This window comes from Stigmatopora argus, chromosome 13 (genome assembly GCF_051989625.1).
Source record: "Stigmatopora argus isolate UIUO_Sarg chromosome 13, RoL_Sarg_1.0, whole genome shotgun sequence".
Lineage (NCBI taxonomy): Eukaryota > Metazoa > Chordata > Actinopteri > Syngnathiformes > Syngnathidae > Stigmatopora > Stigmatopora argus.
This window is the reverse complement of record NC_135399.1, coordinates 5,735,452-5,756,514: the sequence shown is the minus strand read 5'-3', so window position 1 is coordinate 5,756,514 and position 21,063 is coordinate 5,735,452. Positions and strand designations below refer to the sequence as shown.

At 38.4% G+C, this 21,063-nt stretch overlaps 1 protein-coding gene across 2 annotated transcripts in view; it reads left to right on the top strand.

The window, feature by feature from the left end:
- igsf3 (immunoglobulin superfamily, member 3) overlaps positions 1-21,063 on the top strand; it is a 115,571-nt gene that overhangs the window by 11,104 nt on the left and 83,404 nt on the right. For both annotated transcript variants that reach the window (XM_077616835.1, XM_077616834.1), the window contains one exon: positions 19,249-19,626. In XM_077616835.1, the coding sequence (XP_077472961.1) occupies positions 19,249-19,626 (378 nt within the window). The remainder of the gene's footprint in view (positions 1-19,248; positions 19,627-21,063) is intronic.

Here is a 21,063-nt window from a genome sequence, read left to right as displayed (position 1 = left end):
TTAGGTAGCTCTATTCATTGTTAAGTTAGGTGCTGATATAATTTACCATTTTATATACTATTATACTAAAGATGGAAGTTCTCATTTTAAAACTTAAGATGGTAGAGGTGCACACAAGGTGTATTGATTGTTTTAAAAGCATGCTGTTCTGCTACAAACTCAGAGAAACACTTAGAAGCAGGCCATCTTCTCCTTCAGAAATGTATCCTGGCTTGGATGGTTAAAAAATGCCGGATTGTATTGACAGAGGAAGCATGCTAAACTCATTAGAATAAATGATAGGAAGTGCCGGGAGTGGGATTGATAGCCAGCATGACAACGCCTCAATTCTGATTGGAAAAGTTAAAAATGGTTATCATTTTTTAAAGTCATATCGGAAAAAAGTAATGCTATTAAGATAAAAAAAGGAATAGAAAACAAAGGTCAATACTAGAAAAGGTTAAAAACAATATTACAAAGTTTTAAAAAAAGTCGCACTACAAAATCATTAAATTTAAGTATATTTTTAATAGAAAAAGTATTTTTTCAGAAAATAAAAAAAAACCTTTAAAAGTTCTAAAATATAAATCAATTGAAAAAAAAAGTTCTATCAGTGGCAGCTGATGAATTAATTGCATTTCTTCCCAATGTGGGCGAGGCCCTGCTGCCGTTTTGGTGGCCCGAGTCTGATTCCCGCATGTGTGGGTTGCACCAGGAAGGACATCTGGTCTAAAACGTGTGCGCCAAATATAGTGACCTTACTCAAGTTAGATTTTGCAAGTTTACTTAATGGCATGATCCGTGCGTGTAAATCGGCGAGATGATCACAAGCACCAATTTGTTCTACCTTTTGTGTTCGGAGGTGAGGGAAGCACTGAGCCATCCAGCTGCATCTTGAATTATTTATTCTGAAAAGGGTGAGCAGAGAACAGTCTTCAAACAACCCAAATTTTACAGGCACATCAAAATATTGACACCGCTGTGCCATATGTGACCGTGATGCTGTTTTATCTGCTTTGCCGCTGCGATGTGCGGCTGCAAATACAATATACAGTTTAAACTTAATGTTGCATCCAGAGAATTAGTTTGATGGCGCGTGGCACGGCAATAAAAGCTATACAACATTTGGCCTCTGGAGGCTTGAAACGCCGGCACTTAAACTCTGTTTTATAGCCAGAAACATTGATTAATTGCTCGTTACAAATTCTGTAGATTGCATGGAATAACTATAACAGCCTGACATAAGATGGAGGAATTTGTGGTACTACGACTTCATTTCTGGGATCCATTCTTTTTATTCTCTTTTTAGAAATTAGAAAAAAATAATAATTGATGATAATGTTGTTTGTGGCAGCTTTACTGCTGAAGCAAAATTACCCGAAGAACACTGCGAAAGTAACAATATATATTTATTTTAAGCAAAAAAGTGGAATGTTATGCAGTGGACTATTAATCTCACTTTAGTGCTCATTTAGATTACTGAAGGGAAAGCTGCATCTTATTCAGTGCAATTGGGGCAGAACCAACGTAGTAGAAAGTAAACGTTTGATTCATGATGATATTGATCAACCAACTGAAAGATCAGGATTTAATTGGATGTGCTTGACTCATTGGCTGCCATTGACAGTAACAGAGATCAAATTGAGTTTGACTGGGAGTGCTGGCATCATTACCATTATCAATAACAGTTAAGTAACTCATTGATTGTTCCTCAAGTAAATATTGTTTTATGTACATTCCATGTGTTCAAGTACCTTGTACTGGCTTTGAGTCAACCCATGTAGCACAACTACAATGTGCATAACTGTAGAACCAGAAGTTCATCATATGATTTGAGCAAGAGTGGGTTGACTGCATGAAATATTAACTAGAAATGTTTGAAAAGTCATTTAAAGACTTCCTAAATGCTAATTACCCATTTCAAACAATGCCAAAAAAAATCACTTCCATGTTAAAAATGTATTTATGTAATGTTGCAATCAGTTTTCTTAAAAAAATCATGGCATCACAAGAGTACAGTAGCCGAGAGATGATGGATTCCTCAATTGAAACAGAATATGTACGAGAGTCTATTGCTTTTAACATGGAATACTAAATTGAAAGTTGGTCATAAATCCCGAAAACATGAGATTTTAGTAACTCAGGACAAACAGCTTTCAGTGGTCGGAAAGAGCTCGCTTAGATGATTAAATCCCCTGAATGCTTGATGAAAATGACTAGCTGTATGTCTGTGCTAGCAAAGCAGCCTTTTCCATACAAACTGTGGATATCCATTCTTTTTAAATATTTTTCACCACCCGCGGTTAGCCTTTTAACAATGTTGTGTAGTGGCACCAGGCCTCGTACATTAATTACACTGCCATCCATTTTGGTGCTTATCGGGAAAAATATATATAATCTGTTAATCCAGTAATGGTTAGCCCAAAACAGTGGTTCTATAGTGACACCAATCATCCCGTCTTGACAAGAAGTCAGCATGTACTAGTAAATTACATGCCTTCTCACAATCCTAGCAACAAAGTTATAGGTACGTTTGACAATGCACACTGATTGCACGTTTTTGGTTTAAATGTAACAGTCATGTAAGTATATAGAGCTTTAAACGTTGCCATTATGTTCCACATGTTAAAGACACATACGTTAGACATGTAGTTATTTAAACTGCTGGGTTCAAAGGAGCTATAGGGCGCTACTCTGAACACACAGTAGTATTTAAAAACCGTTATGGAGACTCAAACAGGGAGAAGATTTTGTGTGAGATGCGTGTACACACTCGCCCAGCTCACAAGAGTAACACCATGGGCTGGAGAGTTGGAATCAGGTGTGAAAACCCCCGTTGCTCCTGTCCAGATCTCGCTTGGGTTCGTGAATGCAGCCACATAGGTGGGGTCACGACGCCCGTCGCCCAGGGGAGCCATCATTTCAGAATAATTATCGGAAGGATGACATGGCCCCCCTTTAACAAAAAGCAAGGCTTCAATTTTAAGCCTTTAGTTGGCTTGTAAGACCTACAAACCTTTGTGTGGAAACATGAGGAAACATCTTGTTAGGTATTTTACCATAATGGGTCTGTAAAACAAAAACATGGCAGTGAATGATTATGCTTCAGTGACATTGAGATTTGGCTAGTGATTTTATTTTGTCTTTACATTAATTAGAAACTAAGCGTCCCTAATTTTATAGTACCTCTTTGACTGAGGGGAACCACCGGTCAGGCCTGATGCAGTTCAGCATTGAATTATGTAGATGCTAATTTTTGTGTTTGCAGCAATGAACAACTAGGCCTTCCATTTGCAAATTCTTTAACTCTCTCAAGTAAGGTACAAACCTGATTCCAAGACAAAACATAGTGAAAACAGAACATGGAACAATTACATAAATTAAAACACACAGAGGCAGAACATTTAGAGCAGGGGCGCTCAATACGTAGATCTCTATTGTACTACTAGTAGATCGCACAACACTAAGATTTGATCTAGTCCGTGCGATCCCTTAGCACTGCTATTATATAAATTTGGTGTATCTGCAATAAGATCATGAATGAATCGGGAGTGGATTTTCACTCCCGTTCCCGCCCACACCATAGATGTTCATAAACCTGGCAATAGAGTCTCTTGTGAACTATATCAACGAACATAACTGCTGACTTTTGTCAGGAGCCTAGAAAAAAGGTTTCAACAAGGCATAAAAGTTTCAACACCCCTGATTTAGACAATACAGACCAGTCCGGGCACCACCTCTGTTCACCCTTCAGTGGCTACCGGGTTGGAGAGAGGGCCCCGCTTCCAAGACAAGTCCACTTTTAAGATTATATGCAAATGAGAAAATCGTTGTCACCCAAGTCATGTCCTGCATGTAGCAAGGAGATGAGAACAAAAGGTGCGATCTTCCCTTGCCCATCTCAACAGAACAAAGCAACCATTCCGGCCCCTTTTGAGCTCCCCCTGCATAGGTAATTGAATTAGTTATGTAAAAAAACTTGTTTTACCTACTCAGCCAACAAAGGATCGTAAATTCCCTAGACGCCCTGACGACTCCAAACTAAGAGATGGCTAAAAACCTACCGACAGGTACACATAAGAAATATTTCTCCACAAAACTACAGGTGAACGATCTTTAGTGATTGCCTGTGACAGGCATTGATGCACCCATTCATAATAGCTACGGGTTACAAACTAACAACAATCGGTGCTAGCCTTTTTTGCCACATTTTTTATTTGGAATCTGGAAAGTAGAAAAATCCTTTATTGGAACTTTTGTTCTTGTGATAATCATTTTTGAAAAGGGGACATATCAGACCATTTTGCCCTAATTGAATATCCACTTACTCTGTGCAGAAGGCTAGGTAAATGTTTTGTTTGGGGTACATTTACATGTATGATGAGTTGGTTGAAGGCCCATAATGGTTGATAATTGCAAATACATTCTATCCCTTTGACCCCAACCCTGACTTTGGTCTCTAAGCCAGGTAGGGGTTTTCTTCAGGTTCCTTGACATCCACAAAAAAAACCAGTTAATTGAATATACACCTTAAATCAGACCTGGGCAATCCGGTCCTCGAGGGCCGCTGTGGATGCAAGTTTTAGTTCCAACCAATCCAACACAGACAGTTTAACCAATTAAATTTCTGCTGAAACAAGAATCACGTGACAGCAATCCACTGACTGTATATCTAACATACCAGATTGGTCGAAAGGTTTCTGTGCACTCATAACTCAATCCGTTTGGTCTGGTGATCCTGTAAAAAAATAATCTTTCCAAAGTAGTTTGGATGATACCTACAAATAACTTGATTACTCTAACACGGGTTGCCAAATCCGGTCCTCGAGAGCCCCTATCCGGTCTGTTTTCCATACCTCCCTCTACCAACACACCTGAAACAAATAATCTGGATCAGTATCAAGTTTCTGGACACCTTGCTGATGAGTTGGTCATTTGGTTCAGGTGTGGTAGAGGGGGGTGATATGGAAAAAAAACAGACTGGATAAGGGCTCTCAAGGACCGGAGTTGGCCACCCCTACTCTAACAACTACAAATCCTGCACTCAGTGGATGGACAATCTCTTCCTTTGTTTGTACTAGTTGCATTATTAAACTTGATCGTCGTAAAAATAAATAATAGATCGTATCCTATTGCCCAGTGAAGTTTCATTCTCTATCCGGCACAGTGTCTCTACACAGACAAACAAACAGAGCTTCTGTCAATTGCCGGGCCGGTTGAGGAAAGTGAAGCTTGCTCAAATTGAACAGGGATTGCTTCATCGCACTGCTGGCTTAAAAAAAAACCTCACTTCATAAATGATTTCCGCAGCATGTAAATCTTGTAATCCCTGCACCATGCATACCACCTGGCTCTTTCTTTTTGAATATTTATTCCATGCTATGACCAAGAATGGAACTCACTTCATCATGCCATTTTAGGGAATGTCATCCTCTCTGCCCTGGTTGAGACCGGAATCGCCAGTTGTTCTTAATATTTGTCAGCTGTCGGGCAGCTAGGCTAATGGACGCTGAAGGCTCAACCTCACTTCCTTGATTTGTTTCTTCATGTCATGACCACCTGTCTCGCGGCTGGCAGCCGGCTGCTATATTTTCATTCAACACTGGCTCACTAGTGGTGTTGATCCAGAATGGCAGGACATTTTGCCTTGAAAATTCTTGAGAAATAAACCTTCCTCTTTCTGATGCCAGCTACATATTCAGGAATAATGGGTAATGAACTATCAAATACTTGATTAGCTCAGTTTACAGAGCAATGATTACATTTTAATTACATGAACCATTTGGTGTTTACAGTTTTTAACAAGGTTGCCAATTCGGACTAATCTTTGCTGACCAAGAGTGCAAACGTACATATGAAATTAAGTCAAGTAAGAATAAAAATGTAATTTTCTTATTTTGACCAAAAAGAATAATGGTGTTGCAAATCTGTACTGTTAGCTTTTTCTCAGCAGTAGAAGTGAACTGTTACTGCTGACCAGAAGAACAAACCTACTTATGAAATTAAGTGAAGTATGAATAAAAATGTAATTTTCTTATTGTGACCAAAAGAATAATGGTGTTGCAAATCTGTACTGTTAGCTTTTTCTCAGCAGTAGAAGCGAAGTGTAACTGCTGACCAGAAGAAATTACCTACTTATGAAATTAAGTCAAGTAAAAAAGAACAAACATAGTTTCTTACCGTGGCCATATGAATAGCAGTCTTTCAAATTCGTATTAGTGTTAGCTTTTTCTCGGCAGTAGAAGCTATATGATTAGCGAGCTGTTATTTTTTAACAAGAGGAGAGGCTCCTTTTAAAGCTTGAGAAAATAAAAAATAAATACAATTATCTTATTCTGACCATATGCAGAACAAAGTTGCAGCAAGTAAACATTCAATCAAGGCAAACTATTTTACAAAAATATGAAAAATAGAAGCATAGACATAATTTTGGGGATAACTGTTTGATGGTGTCAAATCCAGTGTATCATGAGATTCAATGGCTGAAAATATTACCGTAAAGGTTTTGGGACACAAGTTCAATGAAGAATAATCATTTATTTTATTTTATTTTTGATGTCCTATCCAAGAGGATGGGAGATATGGCAGGAGTAAAAAAATATTTTGCGAGGAAAGACTGACCTATTCGCTATGTAGAAAAAAATAAATCGGGCATTCTTATCTTAGTTTTTTTTCTACTTGGTTACGGACATTGTTTTTTGATATGTTTTAGTATTTTCTTCGTTAATTATTTAAAATCCATGAAATTCCTTTTAATTCTAGAATACTAAATGCTTCTTTCAAGCCCCCACACATAAAAAACATGCACTCTCTGTCGCTTGTTTGTTTTGAGTCCCTTTAAAAAAACATTTAATCAAAAAGGTGGTATTTGTCTAATATTTTGACTGTGGGAGTTGGTCAGCAGTTAAGACAGCTCTGAGACACTGATTTATAGAATTTATTGCAATCCAGTGATTATCGCTGCGGGAAGGACATACCATCGTAACTGAGAGGACATGGACAGAATTGTAATATGAGATGCTGCAGGGAGCTCATCAATCACAGCCTCAAGAATATGAGAGTGCTGGGACAGCAAATATGAAACGAAAAAGTTTGCCTTTCATGAGGAGTCTTACCTTCTTCTTCCATATTATGTTGTCAAAACAAGATTAAATTATGTATTATGATCTATTCCTTCCACTGACATTAGCATACATTTTGATATATTATGAAAATAAGGTGTACTCCACTACTTTAACTACAGTGGTACCTCGAGACACTTAATGCGTTCCGGGACTGAGCTCGTATGCCAATTTACTCGTATCTCAAATGGACGTTTCCCATAGAAATGAACTAAAAACAAATTAATTCATTCCAACCCTCTGAAAAAACACCAAAAACAGGATATTGGATTGGAAAAACATTTTTATTTGTTCTAATTCGCCATCTATTAACAAAGTAACAAATAACTACTGGTTTAAAAGTACTACTAAAATGTGTTTTAATAGTACTAGAATTAGACATATTTCGCAGAAGGGAGAGAGAGAGAGGGACAGCGAGAGAGTGAGAGAGAGACTTTTTGCAGGCAACGGGCTCGTAACATAACATAAACAAATTTAAATGAACTTGGATTACGATACAGACACTCAAAAATAAATGTAATCTAACCTTACACTAAACTTAATTCCAATTTAGTTTTACATTTTTATACCTTTCTTCTGTCTTCCCTTCAAAATATTCCCAAAATGATTCACACAAATGTCCTCACAATAGGATAACACACGACCACTTGCCAATGAAAATTAGTATATACTCCTCTCGTATTATCGAGCAAGCTCCTCCATTCTGCACTGACTAACAAAAAAAACCTGAATAAAATGCAACGCTCCGCCCAGTGCTCGTAAAGACGTTACACGAGGGAGTTGCAACAGGAAAGACAGTGCCCATGTTCTTAGCTTCTCGCGTCCGCTGTATGCTCGTATATCAAAATTTGTCTCGTATCTCAAGATAAAGATTTGCTCGAAATTTTACTCTTATCTCAAATTGCTCGTATGTCGGGGCACTCGTATGTCGGGGCACTCGTATGTCGAGGTATTACTGTAGTTGTTAAATCAATGCTGCGCAATGGTCATCAGTGAACCAAGGATGTGATAAATCACCACACAATGTAACCTTTGGCGCATAAATAAATCAAACAATTAGCGCATTAGCTGCCATTGATGGTGATAGATCTCACTGACACAGAATCATGACCAGCCTATGAGTAAACCAGTTCAAAATGCTACCCAAAAATGTCAGAACATAAAGACAAACAAACAAAAATTGAGAGAATATCAAATTCATTGTTAACATGAATTCCATGTATAGATTATCAAGTTTTGATGGAAAAAAAATTAAGGATCTGGTAAACTCAATATTTTAAGTAAACTGGACTTCAATTAAGTAGTTTAAACCCAATTTTCTAAGTAATCTGGAATTCTGTAGTCATTAAGTAGTTACTACAACCAAAGAAAAAGATAATTTAATAATAGTAATCTGATCAAATGAGCTATGAATGCTCAAAAGCTGCCTCGTGGTGTAACTGCAAGTTATTTAAGCCCTTACAGGGCATTCATTAAACTCTTGACTCATTGGGTGCCACTGAAGATGATGGACATCTGATTCATTTTAACTGGGAGGCATGCAGTCGCTCAACTCACAACTCAGTCATTGTCATATAGAGAAGTTATGGAAGTACATATTAACCATTTTTTGGGGGGGAAAAAGCAAAACAGCAAAATTACTGAACCATTTCTTTCCCTGTTCATTTTGGCTTCTAAAGGTTTTCCTTCATCAATGTTATACTATAGGGCAGGGGTAGGGAACCTATGCCATATGTGGCTCTTCTGATGGGTGCATGTGGCTCTTCGCTAACCTGTGAGGTAAAATATGTATTTAAACCGCTGGTGACAGAGCCGAGTCCCGAATGCACCAATAGGAGCGTCACGTCGGCACTATGGCGCTGACAGTACCTCTAACTTTAATCATCTTTTTGTTAAATTATTTTTTTATTAGACCTTTCTGCATGCATATATTCATTGGTTAGCAACTGCGCAACAGTGCTGTCAAAATAATTCATTTAGTGCTTTAAAAGTGGTAAAATGACCCCAAAAATTCATCTCATTTTCACATTTTTACACGAAAATTCTGAGTATGGCTCTCAAAGAAATAAAATTTGAAAATTAGAATTGTTTATGGCTCTCTGTGTCAAAAAGGTTCCCGACCCCTGCTATAGGGTAAAATGCCATAATAGTATGGGGTTTTAATATTTTAATCTACCACCCCCAAAATGTTATTTGCATGTGTTTTGTAAATTACCAAAAATTCACTTGACCTATAATGGGTTCAAAGTTAGCCAGACTTAAAGAAGCCTTATTAAAAGACTCTTTCTTCAAAAAGTGTTATAGATCCTGCAGTGTTGTCTCACTGACACACCAGGATTGATTTTACTATATATAGACCCCAGCAGACTAATTTTATCATGCTTGGATGGCTCTGCTATCTTTTACACTCACCTGAATGAGGACACTGTCTGACAAACCATTTTCTCTCGACATTCCACCTTGTCTAACTTTTTGCTCCCTGCCAATATTGTTAACAAGCTTAAAGCATTTCAAACCCTGCAGGGAGAAGAAGCACCACATTCCTCATCTTTTCTTTTATTTCACACATGTACTGCACATGAGGCAGTTGTTCGCTTGAAGATTCTCTCAGTTCTGCATATCTGTAGCGTTCATCACCCTGGAGACAGCTCCTGCGCTCTCTTTGGATTTGGCCCTTTCTTTACTTTCTTCTTTCCAGACCAGCACTTTTTCCCTTCGTGCCATCGCTGTCTGAGAAGCTTCATAGGGGCTTAGATCTTGGGGATGAGTCTGAATTTCCCTCTGGAGCAGAGGACATTGACTGCGTCCAAGTTGACCGTTTTAATAATTGATTCGAACATCACTGATTGGAGAATATCCTGCCATGTCACTCCCAATTTTCTCCCAAATGTTTTCTTTTTAAATTGGGGAACATATGGGAGAGAGTGCAAAGTGAGGGAATCTGAACAATGGGAGGGTGGCTCGGCTGGTTCTGAGACACAATAGCGACATTATCATTCTTCTGCTCTTTTTGTGTGACAAGGTTGTTTTTGTCAGGAAAACATTCAGCAAGTCGGATTGTGTGCTTTCCTTTATTTGTTATAATTAATGGGTAACAAAGTAACACTTGAAAATAATTGCTGGTAAATTTAGATCTCAAATATGGGTATGTTTTATGGCCGGCCATATAATCCCATGACAACTTGCGCCACTTACAATACTCAAACTAAAGAAACAGATCTACAAAATTTCTCCTGTGGTAATGGCTTTAATGTTATTTAACCTACTAACTTAATGGTTGTGATGTATAGCGATAGACGTCCAATTTGTTTGAACTGTAGTAGAGAGGTTGGCATCGATCGATTGTGTCTCATGGACATCTATCGAATTAATGACAAGTAAAGACCTAACAGTGAATATTCTTCTGTTTTTTAAAGGTCACAAATCGCAAATCTTTCTTCTTTTTAAATTTATTTTTTTATTATTAATACATTTTAAATAAAAACATTAACATTATTAATATTGAATACATTTTTGTCAATAAAAACTACTAAAAATACTAATTTCAATTCTCTGAGTTTTCTTTTTGAAATATGTATTCATTCATCTTCCATTTATTATTATTTTTGATCAATTTAAAAATATAATTTATATTTCTAATTTTATTTTTTCACTAATTCATCTTCCAAACTGCTTTTAACTATTATCATTATTGAAATTTCTTTCAAAATTAAATACTTTTTTAAAACCAAACCATTTTTTTTATACATAGGAATTAATCAAGTCCTGGCAGGCACTGAAAAATCAAGTAGTTGCCAAAATCAATGCTAGCATTCCTATTCAAATGGATTTGATGTTTATCATTGTCAATGGCAGTGAACGGGTAATATACCAAATTTCGACATTCTATGAACAATGAGATCTAAAAACTGGGCAAGCATCGACATGAACCATTTTTCAACCAATTGAGATCAAAGACAAAAAATAATCTCATCTTATTCCTGATCTCTGTTCTTTGAAGTGTCCGGTTTGTTGCCAAGTTGCAAAAATTGTTTGGCGTCACTTCACTATGCCGATCAAAAGAATCAAAAACATCATTTTTGTAAAGTTATTTATTCCAGTTTTATTTAAGCACTTGAAAACGCACTTATCTTGCTCCAGCCTGGGCCGTCTGTGTGTGCAATGGGTTTGATAAGAATCGAATGTGTCTTTGCAATTACTCAAATGCACTATCGTATGCATGCGTGCTGGCTGTGAAAATAACAGGACGATGGCAGATGATTCAGACCGTCGCAGTGTTGTTCATTGTGCAAAGAAAAGTGACATGTAGGTGGATGTTCATGTCAATCGGAACTCGGATTTGACCGAATGGAAATTTTGCTTGCAGTGTTGGACATACGAAACTGGTCTGGATTAGAGCAAATTTGGTCTGAGATTTGAATCCCAAAGACTCAGCCAGTCTTACTGTCATCCCTCACCACTTTGGATTGGATTGGATTGGATAACTTTATTCATCGGTATTCAGGAAATTTCATTGTGGCAGTAGCAAGAGGGTGATTAGACAGAACAACAAAGCAAAAGCACAAAGTACAAACCAAATCAAAGTAAATGGGATCATTGAGAATCACCAAATCAAATCATTAAGACAGAAAAGCACCAAAAACACAAAACGAGCCAGAGTGGACGAAGCTACCGCCGCCGGCTGCCACTTGAACGGTGCGATCTTGGTTGCGGTAGCTAAAACGGATACAGACTCAAAAAGACGTAAAGTTGGACAAAAACTGGAACCACACACAGGAAGTCTTCCACAAGATGGGGAACTTCTGCAGACTGGGACTGAGGTAGAGAATATGAAGTCACTCTTCCAAGCTTATCCGCACAGTTCCTCAGTAGTCTGGAGCTGAAGACAACAGTAGCAGAGTAGAACTCCTCGACTCCGTTTCAGGCCTGGTAAGCGCCGACAGCTCTTCCATCTTATCCTATGATGGAATGGTTGGTCCGTTGCTTCTTCTCCCGGCACTTTTGTCCAGCTCCAAATTTCCAGCGGTAATTGAGGTGTTGCTCCTTCTGCTTCGTATTGTATCAGCTAGTCCCATGTGTATGACAGCATAGGCATGGCTGAATGGTTCCAAAAAAGAAGTAGCAGAAAGAAGCCAGGCTAACAGAACAAAGAAAGTTGTAAAAACATTAAAGTATAAAGTACAGAGTAAAGTAAAAGGGATTGTATTAAGAAATATTAAAATGTAATTAAAAAAGATAGAAGGGCTGTAAGACACGAAAAACATAAGAGTGGACAGAGCTACTGCCACTGGCTTCCACGTGATGGCGCCATCTTGGAGAAAAAAAAACCCCAAAAAACACATTCATGCAGTTTTTTGAACCGCGTATCCTCACAAGGCCCTCGGTGGCCATTTCTGGTCTACATTATCCGCGAAATTTGAGGGATTACTGTTTCTTGTTTCTGTCTTGATTTTGACTTCAAAAGTCTTGACTTATATGAGGGGATCGTCTTATATCCGGGCAAATACAGTAGTCTTTGTGTGAGTCTTGATGAGTTCAGATTCAGTCTTGGTCTTGTTGTTAAACTTGGGCAAGTCTTCCCAGGGGTCTTGAGCACAAAGTATAGTTGTTTAAGATGTTGGTGTGATTGAACCTGGCATGTCATTCCGCTCTATTTTCCTCTACGTATTGGTTATGAAATTGGACATTCGCGCATCTGTTCTATGGCCAAGGGTGCCTTCTGTATCACTTGCACCCTGGAGTGCTTTTATTTGACACATTCCTAGGTGTGTAATTATCACATGTCTAAGAAGAGTGATGTGAGTAGGCTTGAGTGCTAGTAGTCTTACAGCCGTTTCCGCTGAGAATAGACAGTGGCCGCAAATGATTGGATTAGTGCGTCCCCCACCCCACCATTTAGCATAATCCTCTTTTGTAGTTTCCTATTTTTTGTGTGGCTCCGTGCGTGCGTTTTGGATCCTTCAGACTGCCTGAGCATTCGTTTATGGAGATGGAGCGGCATCATGCGCGAAACCTGTGTGGGATGTAGTTATGACACACAGGCAGTCAAGGCAGGAGGAGGCGTGGTAATGCTTGGTAACTCATTCACTGCCACTGAAAGCGATAGATTCATTTTAACTGGAATGGATGATACTTTTCAGTCCCATTGATAACGATACAGCCAATCCATGTTTGACTAGGAGCGATCGTCCCAGTATTTATTATATTTTTCAATCAAGCAATGGGCAAAACCGTAAATGTAATCTTTTTTTATTTATAATTTAAAAAAGCACTAGTATAATTTATCTTTGTTTTTGTATATTTTTGTGTTTAAAGAATGCATGATAAATCTCTTCCTATCTTTTAATCGGTTGGATCTATTTTCCCTTCGATGGCAGTATATGCATTAAATTATTAATTAAAAAACATTGAGGCCTTTAAAACGGTATGTGAGTTGTTGATCCTTCGCCTTTAGACATTACCTGCCTTTGACAATGATAAACGTCCAATACATATGAACTGGGACGGCTAGCTATGAATGCTCATGTTCGAGTGTCAGTGAAAACTCTTGACATCCAACCCGTTTTGACTGGGAGTCGAATGAACATTTGTGCAGTCAAAATAGGTTGGATTTTTATAAAATAAAAAAAAACCAAATAAAAAAAAATCTTTATTACTATAATATATATCAGAATTTTTTTTATATAGCTAATATTTAAGTTTTTTTGTTTGCAATAAAAATAGGTAAAATAAAAATATTTTAAAACGTTTAAAAACTAAGAACATTTTTTCAATTTTTGTGTTGTTGTTTTTTTACATCTTTTAATTTTTTTCACATTACTTACATGAAATGATTCACTTGACAAAAAATTAAAACAAAGAATATTTACTATTTTTTATTAACTTTAAAAATTCAACATGTTTAAAAATGAACCTTTTTTACTATTTGTATAAAATGAATTAGACATCTATTTACTGCCGTAAGTGGTTGCCAATGAGTTAAACTGGGTTTTAAGTGTTGATGTGACAAAGTGACTGCTCACTTTTAGAGTAATTCTGGTTTTTCTATCAACCTCAATGACAGCCATTGAGTTAATAATAGCCAAATCGGAGGCTTTATTGAGCAAATATGTGGAATTGACTCGAGCACTGTCAGAATTGAAACAGAACTGCGAGTCTGTAGAGGGTAGAGTTAGATTATTGTCCCTTGGAGGTAGGGGAATACACCCATCAGTTAGTCTTGAAGGTTTGCTATGTCATTGTCAACTTCTCTAAACCACCAACAGAATGACAGGCACTTTGAAGCTCGCGAGAGCTGTTTAAATCCTGCCTGAAAAGGGACACGGGCTCCAAGTAAAAAGAGGAGATGGAAAAGGAGGAGCCTGAAATGTAATCATAAATGAGAAAGCAACCTTTCCTCGATGGTTGCCACTGCGCTTATTTACGTAACACGAGAGGTTTTCGTACAGAATCGAAAAGAGCAACATGAGAAGCGATGACGCAGTGACAGAGCAACACTGAGCCGGCGTTGCCAGATTAGTACTTTGACATTATAGCCGAATAATATGGGACTGAGTCAGAATATGATGTGGATCCTTTAACCCGATGTAGCGTGTTTTCCCGGGGGCACGCTGAACTTATAGACAAAGAAACTCTTAAGTATAGACTTTAAGTCAGAGAACATGCACTGTATTCTGCCTGTAGGGCTGTTGTTGTGCTGTTCAACTTCAATTGATATTCTAGATGTTGCCGTTACTTAGCTAGAGATAGTGCTTGTCCTAATTCTGAGGGTTATAACTACTTTTTAAAAAAAGAATTGAGGGGGTTAATCCAAATTGTTTTTTTTACCTCTTGATACAAAAGTATTTATTTATTAGAATTTTAACATTTAATTCTTTATTTAATTTCTTTCTAAAAATGATAGATAAGAAGTAGCATGAACAAAAAGCAGTAACTACTGTGCCTTCTACATTTTTTTAAGGATCATGTTGAAGCCGCCTCATGGTGTAGAGCAAGGGTGTCAAACTCGGGTTGGTTTGCGGGCCATATTAACGTCAACTCGATTTCATGTGGGCCAGACCATTTTAGATATATGTTTAAAATCAGATTAAAAGAACTAGATCAAAAACCCTAAATCTTCAGTTTTTTCATAGATCTAGAACAATGTTTATTTGAGATTTTTTTTCCTTAGTTGGGAAACCATCTATTTAAAGTTATGTTCGATATTAAAGTGGAAAACTGAAAATATTTTTAGATATTAAAAAAATCCAATTATTGATTTAAAAAAAGGCAAAATCAGGAAATGTAATACACATCTATATTCTTTATTTTGAATTTGATTCGTGCTCTAAAACCGAACTAAAACTCTAAAATAGAAAGTCAGGACTCATGATTTACTTTCTCGGGGCCGCACAAAATGATATGGCGGGCCAGATTTGGCCCCCGGGCCGCCACTTTGACACCTGTGGTGTAGAGGTTCATTCGCCTGACTTTGGTGTGGGCAGGCGCGGGTTTGATTCCTACTGGTGGCGTTATGATTGTGAGTGCGGATGGCCGTTTGTCTCCCTGTGTGCCCTACGGCTCACTGGCGACCAGTCTAGGGTGTAGTCTGCTTTTCGCCCAAAGTCAGCGAGGATAGGCTCCGGCAACCCCCGCATCCCTTACGATTATGCGTGGTACAGAAATTGAATGAATGAATGGTTAATGTTTATCTAAAAACTGTCCAGATCTTCTTTTTGAGACACTTGCTGTAAATAAATTGCAAAATGTTTTTTTCGGCCGCCCCGTTTGGCTCACCACATGCATAGCTATGGTTACAATGGTTTATCATTAAGTTTCTAGGCTTGTAGGTACATATATCTCCTGTGATATTCACTAAAGGTAACCACTCCCTCCCATTCCGAATGGGTTGAAACTTGGACATCTATTGTTTTGAATCCTGTGTTAAGTTTTTCTTCAATTCATTTATTTATTTTTTAAAACTCAATTAATGCTTTTTCATTCATTCATTTTCTGTACCACTTACCCTCAAGGGTTATTTTTTTCAGATTTTTTTATTCCAATGTTTAAAGTGCTGCAGTTTTTGTCTGATTCACATGACAAAGTAATTAAAATGACCCAAAATTATTTGGAGCTGACTGAAAATCAACACAGTGTACCTGTAAATGAACCAGAATCAATAATAAGCTTCCCAAAAATGATCCCAAATCAACAGGAAGTGATCAATAAATGACACCAAATCAACAAGAAATGACACATGGATTTTTACCAATAAGAAAAGCAAGCATCAAATCAAAATGTCCAGAATATACTAGTTCGATTGGTAAATTTGTATAAATATGAATTTCCAAAAGGCACAACAAAACCAAGACCAAACTATACTTTGGCAACCCCCTTATTTTTCGCCCATATCTTTAACCCACTGTCTGCAATTTTAGCGTTGTTGCGTAGTCGTCAATTCCATTTTAACCGGGATGGGCAAATAACAGAAAAAAAGTGATTTATATATGAACCAATCAGTGGTTTGCAATTGCCCATTTGCACTCTGACACGTACCTCATTCTCCATTCAGCTACCAGCTACAACCCCCCCATTTCTTTTGAGTCTGGACACAACAGAGCATTTACACATGGCCCAAAATCCAGACAGAGCCACAAGTATGCCATTTCCTGTCTGCACAAACAACTGGGATTTGCAGCTGTGTGCGCCTGCGTCTCTAAAGAGGCAGTGGACACAATGCTTGGGCATTAATAATTCAGAAGCCAGCTTTTTATCTTCTACATCTTCCATCCGCTCTTACAAACTTTCCCTTGCACTTACACGGCCCTCTTTTTATATCATGTCATTAGCGAGTGTGTTGCGTACAATGGACTGTAGCGCTGCCCGTTTGCCACTCAGCTGAGCGTGTCTTTGCAGTACGCACCTATTTTTACACGCATGTGTTGTGTATGTCATGCAAAGCTGACAGGCTATAGCTCGGTCTTCATTTCTTTACTGTGAAGCTTTGTGTCTTCACTCATTTGGATTCGTGCCTGACATCAATCAACACAACTCCTGAATTTCCTTTTACAGTCTTTGAATTCGATTTAACCCTTTGATGCATTGAATTCTTTCGGTCTCATTAAAATATAAACATTAAAATGACTGTCACAACTTTAACCCACTTTTTATATACATAAAACATTGGAGCATTGCCTAAAAATACATTTGATGAGAAAATACAAAATCTGTTAATTCATTTTTAATACTCAGTCAATGGTAGAGGACACATAGAGATTAGAGACAAGCAACCATTTGCATTCACAATCACACCTTCGAGCAGGAATCGATCCCACTCTTGCCTGCACCAGAGTCAGGCGAGTGAACCACTACACCATCAGATGGCAATACTAAATATGGAAAACCCATGAAAACAAAAGTCTCCAATTTGTAGTTCTATTTTATATATGTGTGTGTACAGTCGTACCTATACTTAAGAATGCCTTCAGGTATTTTCAGGTTACGAAACCCCTTGATATGAAAATGCCTATCCTAACCTACGCAAACAAGATCCAGGTTATGGAATCCCCCAAAACGTAAATGTATCTCTTATTTAATTTTGAAATTGTCCCGGTAACATCACGGCCTGTTTTACTTCCACTTGGAGCCTCCCACAACAACAACAACTGCCCTTTGTCGTCACAGAGTTTATTTAAAATTATTGGTGCGAATGAAATGGAAAAGCGGGCCCTGTTATTCATCGAAAAACAGAAGATAAGAAAGTGGCATGTGGTTGACTAATACTGCAAGGCAATATAGCCGGCCGTAACCCACCTACTATGATCCAGTCCACCTACTACCATTGCTACGCTATTGAAGCGGATGAAAGCATTAAAAGCACCGACTCCTTGGCATGTCCTCTCTGTACTGAACGGCGAGATTGAGAGACTGTTAGTCCCGTGGAGCTCTATTGAATACTAAGTTGTTTAGATGTGTTTTTGTGCATGTTCGTGTGTAAACTTTAGCTTCTTCCTTACTGTAAAGTACTACTGCATGAATAGAACATGTTTTTACATGCTGCTTGTTCATTTTAATACGTTAATAAAGGACCGTGCAATTTGTTCGAATTACAAATGAATTTACATATAAATTACATATTAAGAACTGCTTTACCTACGAAAATTCCAAGTTATGAAAAAAGTTCTCTAACCAATTAATTTTGTAAGTAGAGGTACGACTGTGTCTGTACCTGTACCATATTGGCTCAAATATAAGACAGTGTCTTTTGCATTGAAATAAGACTGAAAAAGTGGCGGTCGTCTTACATTCGGTGGTTAGACATTATACCCATTCACACCTTTAGAGGGCGCCAAATATCCTTAAAGCGAATTCTGAACTTATCTCCCCAGGACAAAGCGAACACTTCTCACAAAGAAAAATACAAATAGTGGTAGCACGAAGAAGAACAATGGAAAAATAGTGGTAAGAAAGAAAAAAGAAGAAAATAAGAGACCACAGTTACAGTTAGACCTCACTTTCATGGTTAATGCACTTATTGGAATTTTGTTTTTTCATCAAATTAAAAATACATTTAAAGTATTAAATAAGAAAATATTTGCCGTCAACATTTTTTATGTGAACAATCCCTGCTAAATCTCCCCGTGCTAATGATTAGATGACTACGGAAGCTAATAAGTTAAAGTGAGGAGGATTTAGACAGCCAGAATTGTCTTTACTAAATCTAAAACTTCATCAACTATCTAAATTGTCAAATAATCTGGCATCGCTAATGTGCACTTCTGGCAACATTCCCACTGTTTAACCATGTGCTGAAAACTCACAAACGCCTTTCATTCATGCTAATTTAGCCTTATCATTCTTGGTTAGACGAAAACATGACTTATTTACGCCGTAGAATAAATGTGTCTTAAAAAAGAAGGCCAGTTTTAGCGGCGGAATGCATATTTATTACGTACAGCTCCCGTCTGTTTAGTTGCAAAGCAGGATTGGATAGCAGCTGTTAAAATGATGCAGTGAATAATTCAAGTGTTGGAAAACACCTCCATCTCACTTCCAAGGAAGCGTGTACCTGCAGATGTTTTTTTCGGCGAGGGGTGCGCTGCGCAAACAAATTCGCGCATTAAATAAATCAATGGGTGGTTTTGTAAGACTGTTTATGGCTTTTGTCCAGGTGCGGGAGCGGCTCAGAGGGTGGTGACGGTGCAAGGCGGACCGCTGATTCGGACCGAGGGCTCCCACGTGACCATCTGGTGCAATGTGACAGGCTACAAAGAAGGCTTGGAGCAAGACTTCGAGTGGTCCATGTACCTGCCTTCGGCGCCTGAGCGGGAGATCCGCATTGTTAGCACGGCGCAGCCCAACTACGCCTACGCCGTTTTTGCCCAGAGGGTCAACGCCAAGGAGATCTACGTGGAGAGGCTGAGTCGCGACTCGGCCATGCTGCACCTGCTTAAAGTTCAGGCTAAGGACCAGGGACTCTTTGAGTGTTACACGCCTAACACGGACGGACGGTACCTTGGATCCTACAGTGCCCGTACCAACCTCACTGGTGAGTCTTACTAAGATTTCATTGTGTTTCTCGTGCTGTGCGAAATGGAAATGATCTCCAATCACCATATTGGCCATTTTATACAGCTGGGCGATATGACAAAAATATCACGATTTAAGAAAAAAAAAATATATATATATGTCGATCGATAATTATGACGATAACTATCACATATTTTTTGTTTCAAATTTGAAACTTCAATCTTCTGTGAATAAGTGAATAAATTACGTTCCTCCTTATTCAAATATGAAAGTAACTATGTTACCTTACTTCATAAAAAAAATGGAATATGAAATATGATTTGTAAAGAGTATTTTTGTTGTGTTGTGCAAGATGGAGGATAATTGATAGATTTTTAAATGTACAGTGGTACCTCGTCATACGACCGCTCATCATACAAAATGCTCGTCTTACGGGGGAAATTTCGATCGAATAATTCGCCCGTGATGCGGTCAAAATTTCGTTATGCGACCAAGCCAGGTGGCCATGGCATTTTTTTTTGCATATCTTTCGTGTACGTATAACAATATTTACGAGCACCGGATGAGCTATTCAGACCAGGAAACGCACAACGCCCATGCGCGGGGAAAAGAGGGCTTTCTGGGTAATGAAGTATACTCGTGCTCGCAACAGCATCCCCGGTAGCAACTCTATCATAGGCGCCGTTCGAGGGGATGCGAACACAGATGCTACAAGCTAAAAGGAGCCGCTAGCCAGCGCCCCTGAAGCTCCCATGAGCAGCGGGGCGATCGCTGATAAAAGACTCTGCTCGTTGGCTGCTCATAAGAACATCGGGGGCACTGGCTCGCAACAGCATCCCCGGTAGCAACTCTATCATAGTCGCCGTTCGAGGGGATGCGAACACAGATGCTACAAGCTAAAATGAGCCGCTAGCCAGCGCCCCCGAAGCTCCCATGAGCAGCGGTGCGATCGCTGATAAGACTGCTGCTCGTTGCCAAGTGGTCGTGCGTTCTCCGATTGTGAGGACATTTGTGTGCATCATTTTTGGAATATTTTGAAGGGAATAGTACGACAGCAAACAGCCCATCGATAGCAAACGTGAGGGTGGAGTGTTTGTTCTGTTTACGAGTGCGTTGTGTGGAAGAAAAAAAAAAACGAAGCCCCTCTCCCCTCGGCGAAATCCGCCCAATTTTAGTTAGATTAAACACTTTATTTCTATTAAACCACTCGTTATTTAGTACTTTGTCAATATATGGCGAATTATAAGAAATAAAACATTTTTTTCAATCCAATATCCTGTTTTTGGTGTTTTTTTCAGAGAGTTGGAACGAATTAATTTGTTTCCCATTCATTTCAATGGGAAACTTTACCTCGAGTTACGAGAATCTTGTCAAACGAACTCAGTCCCGGAACGGATTAAGCTCGTATGTCGAGGTACCACTGTATTTATTTATATTAATTTTATTTAAAAAAAAT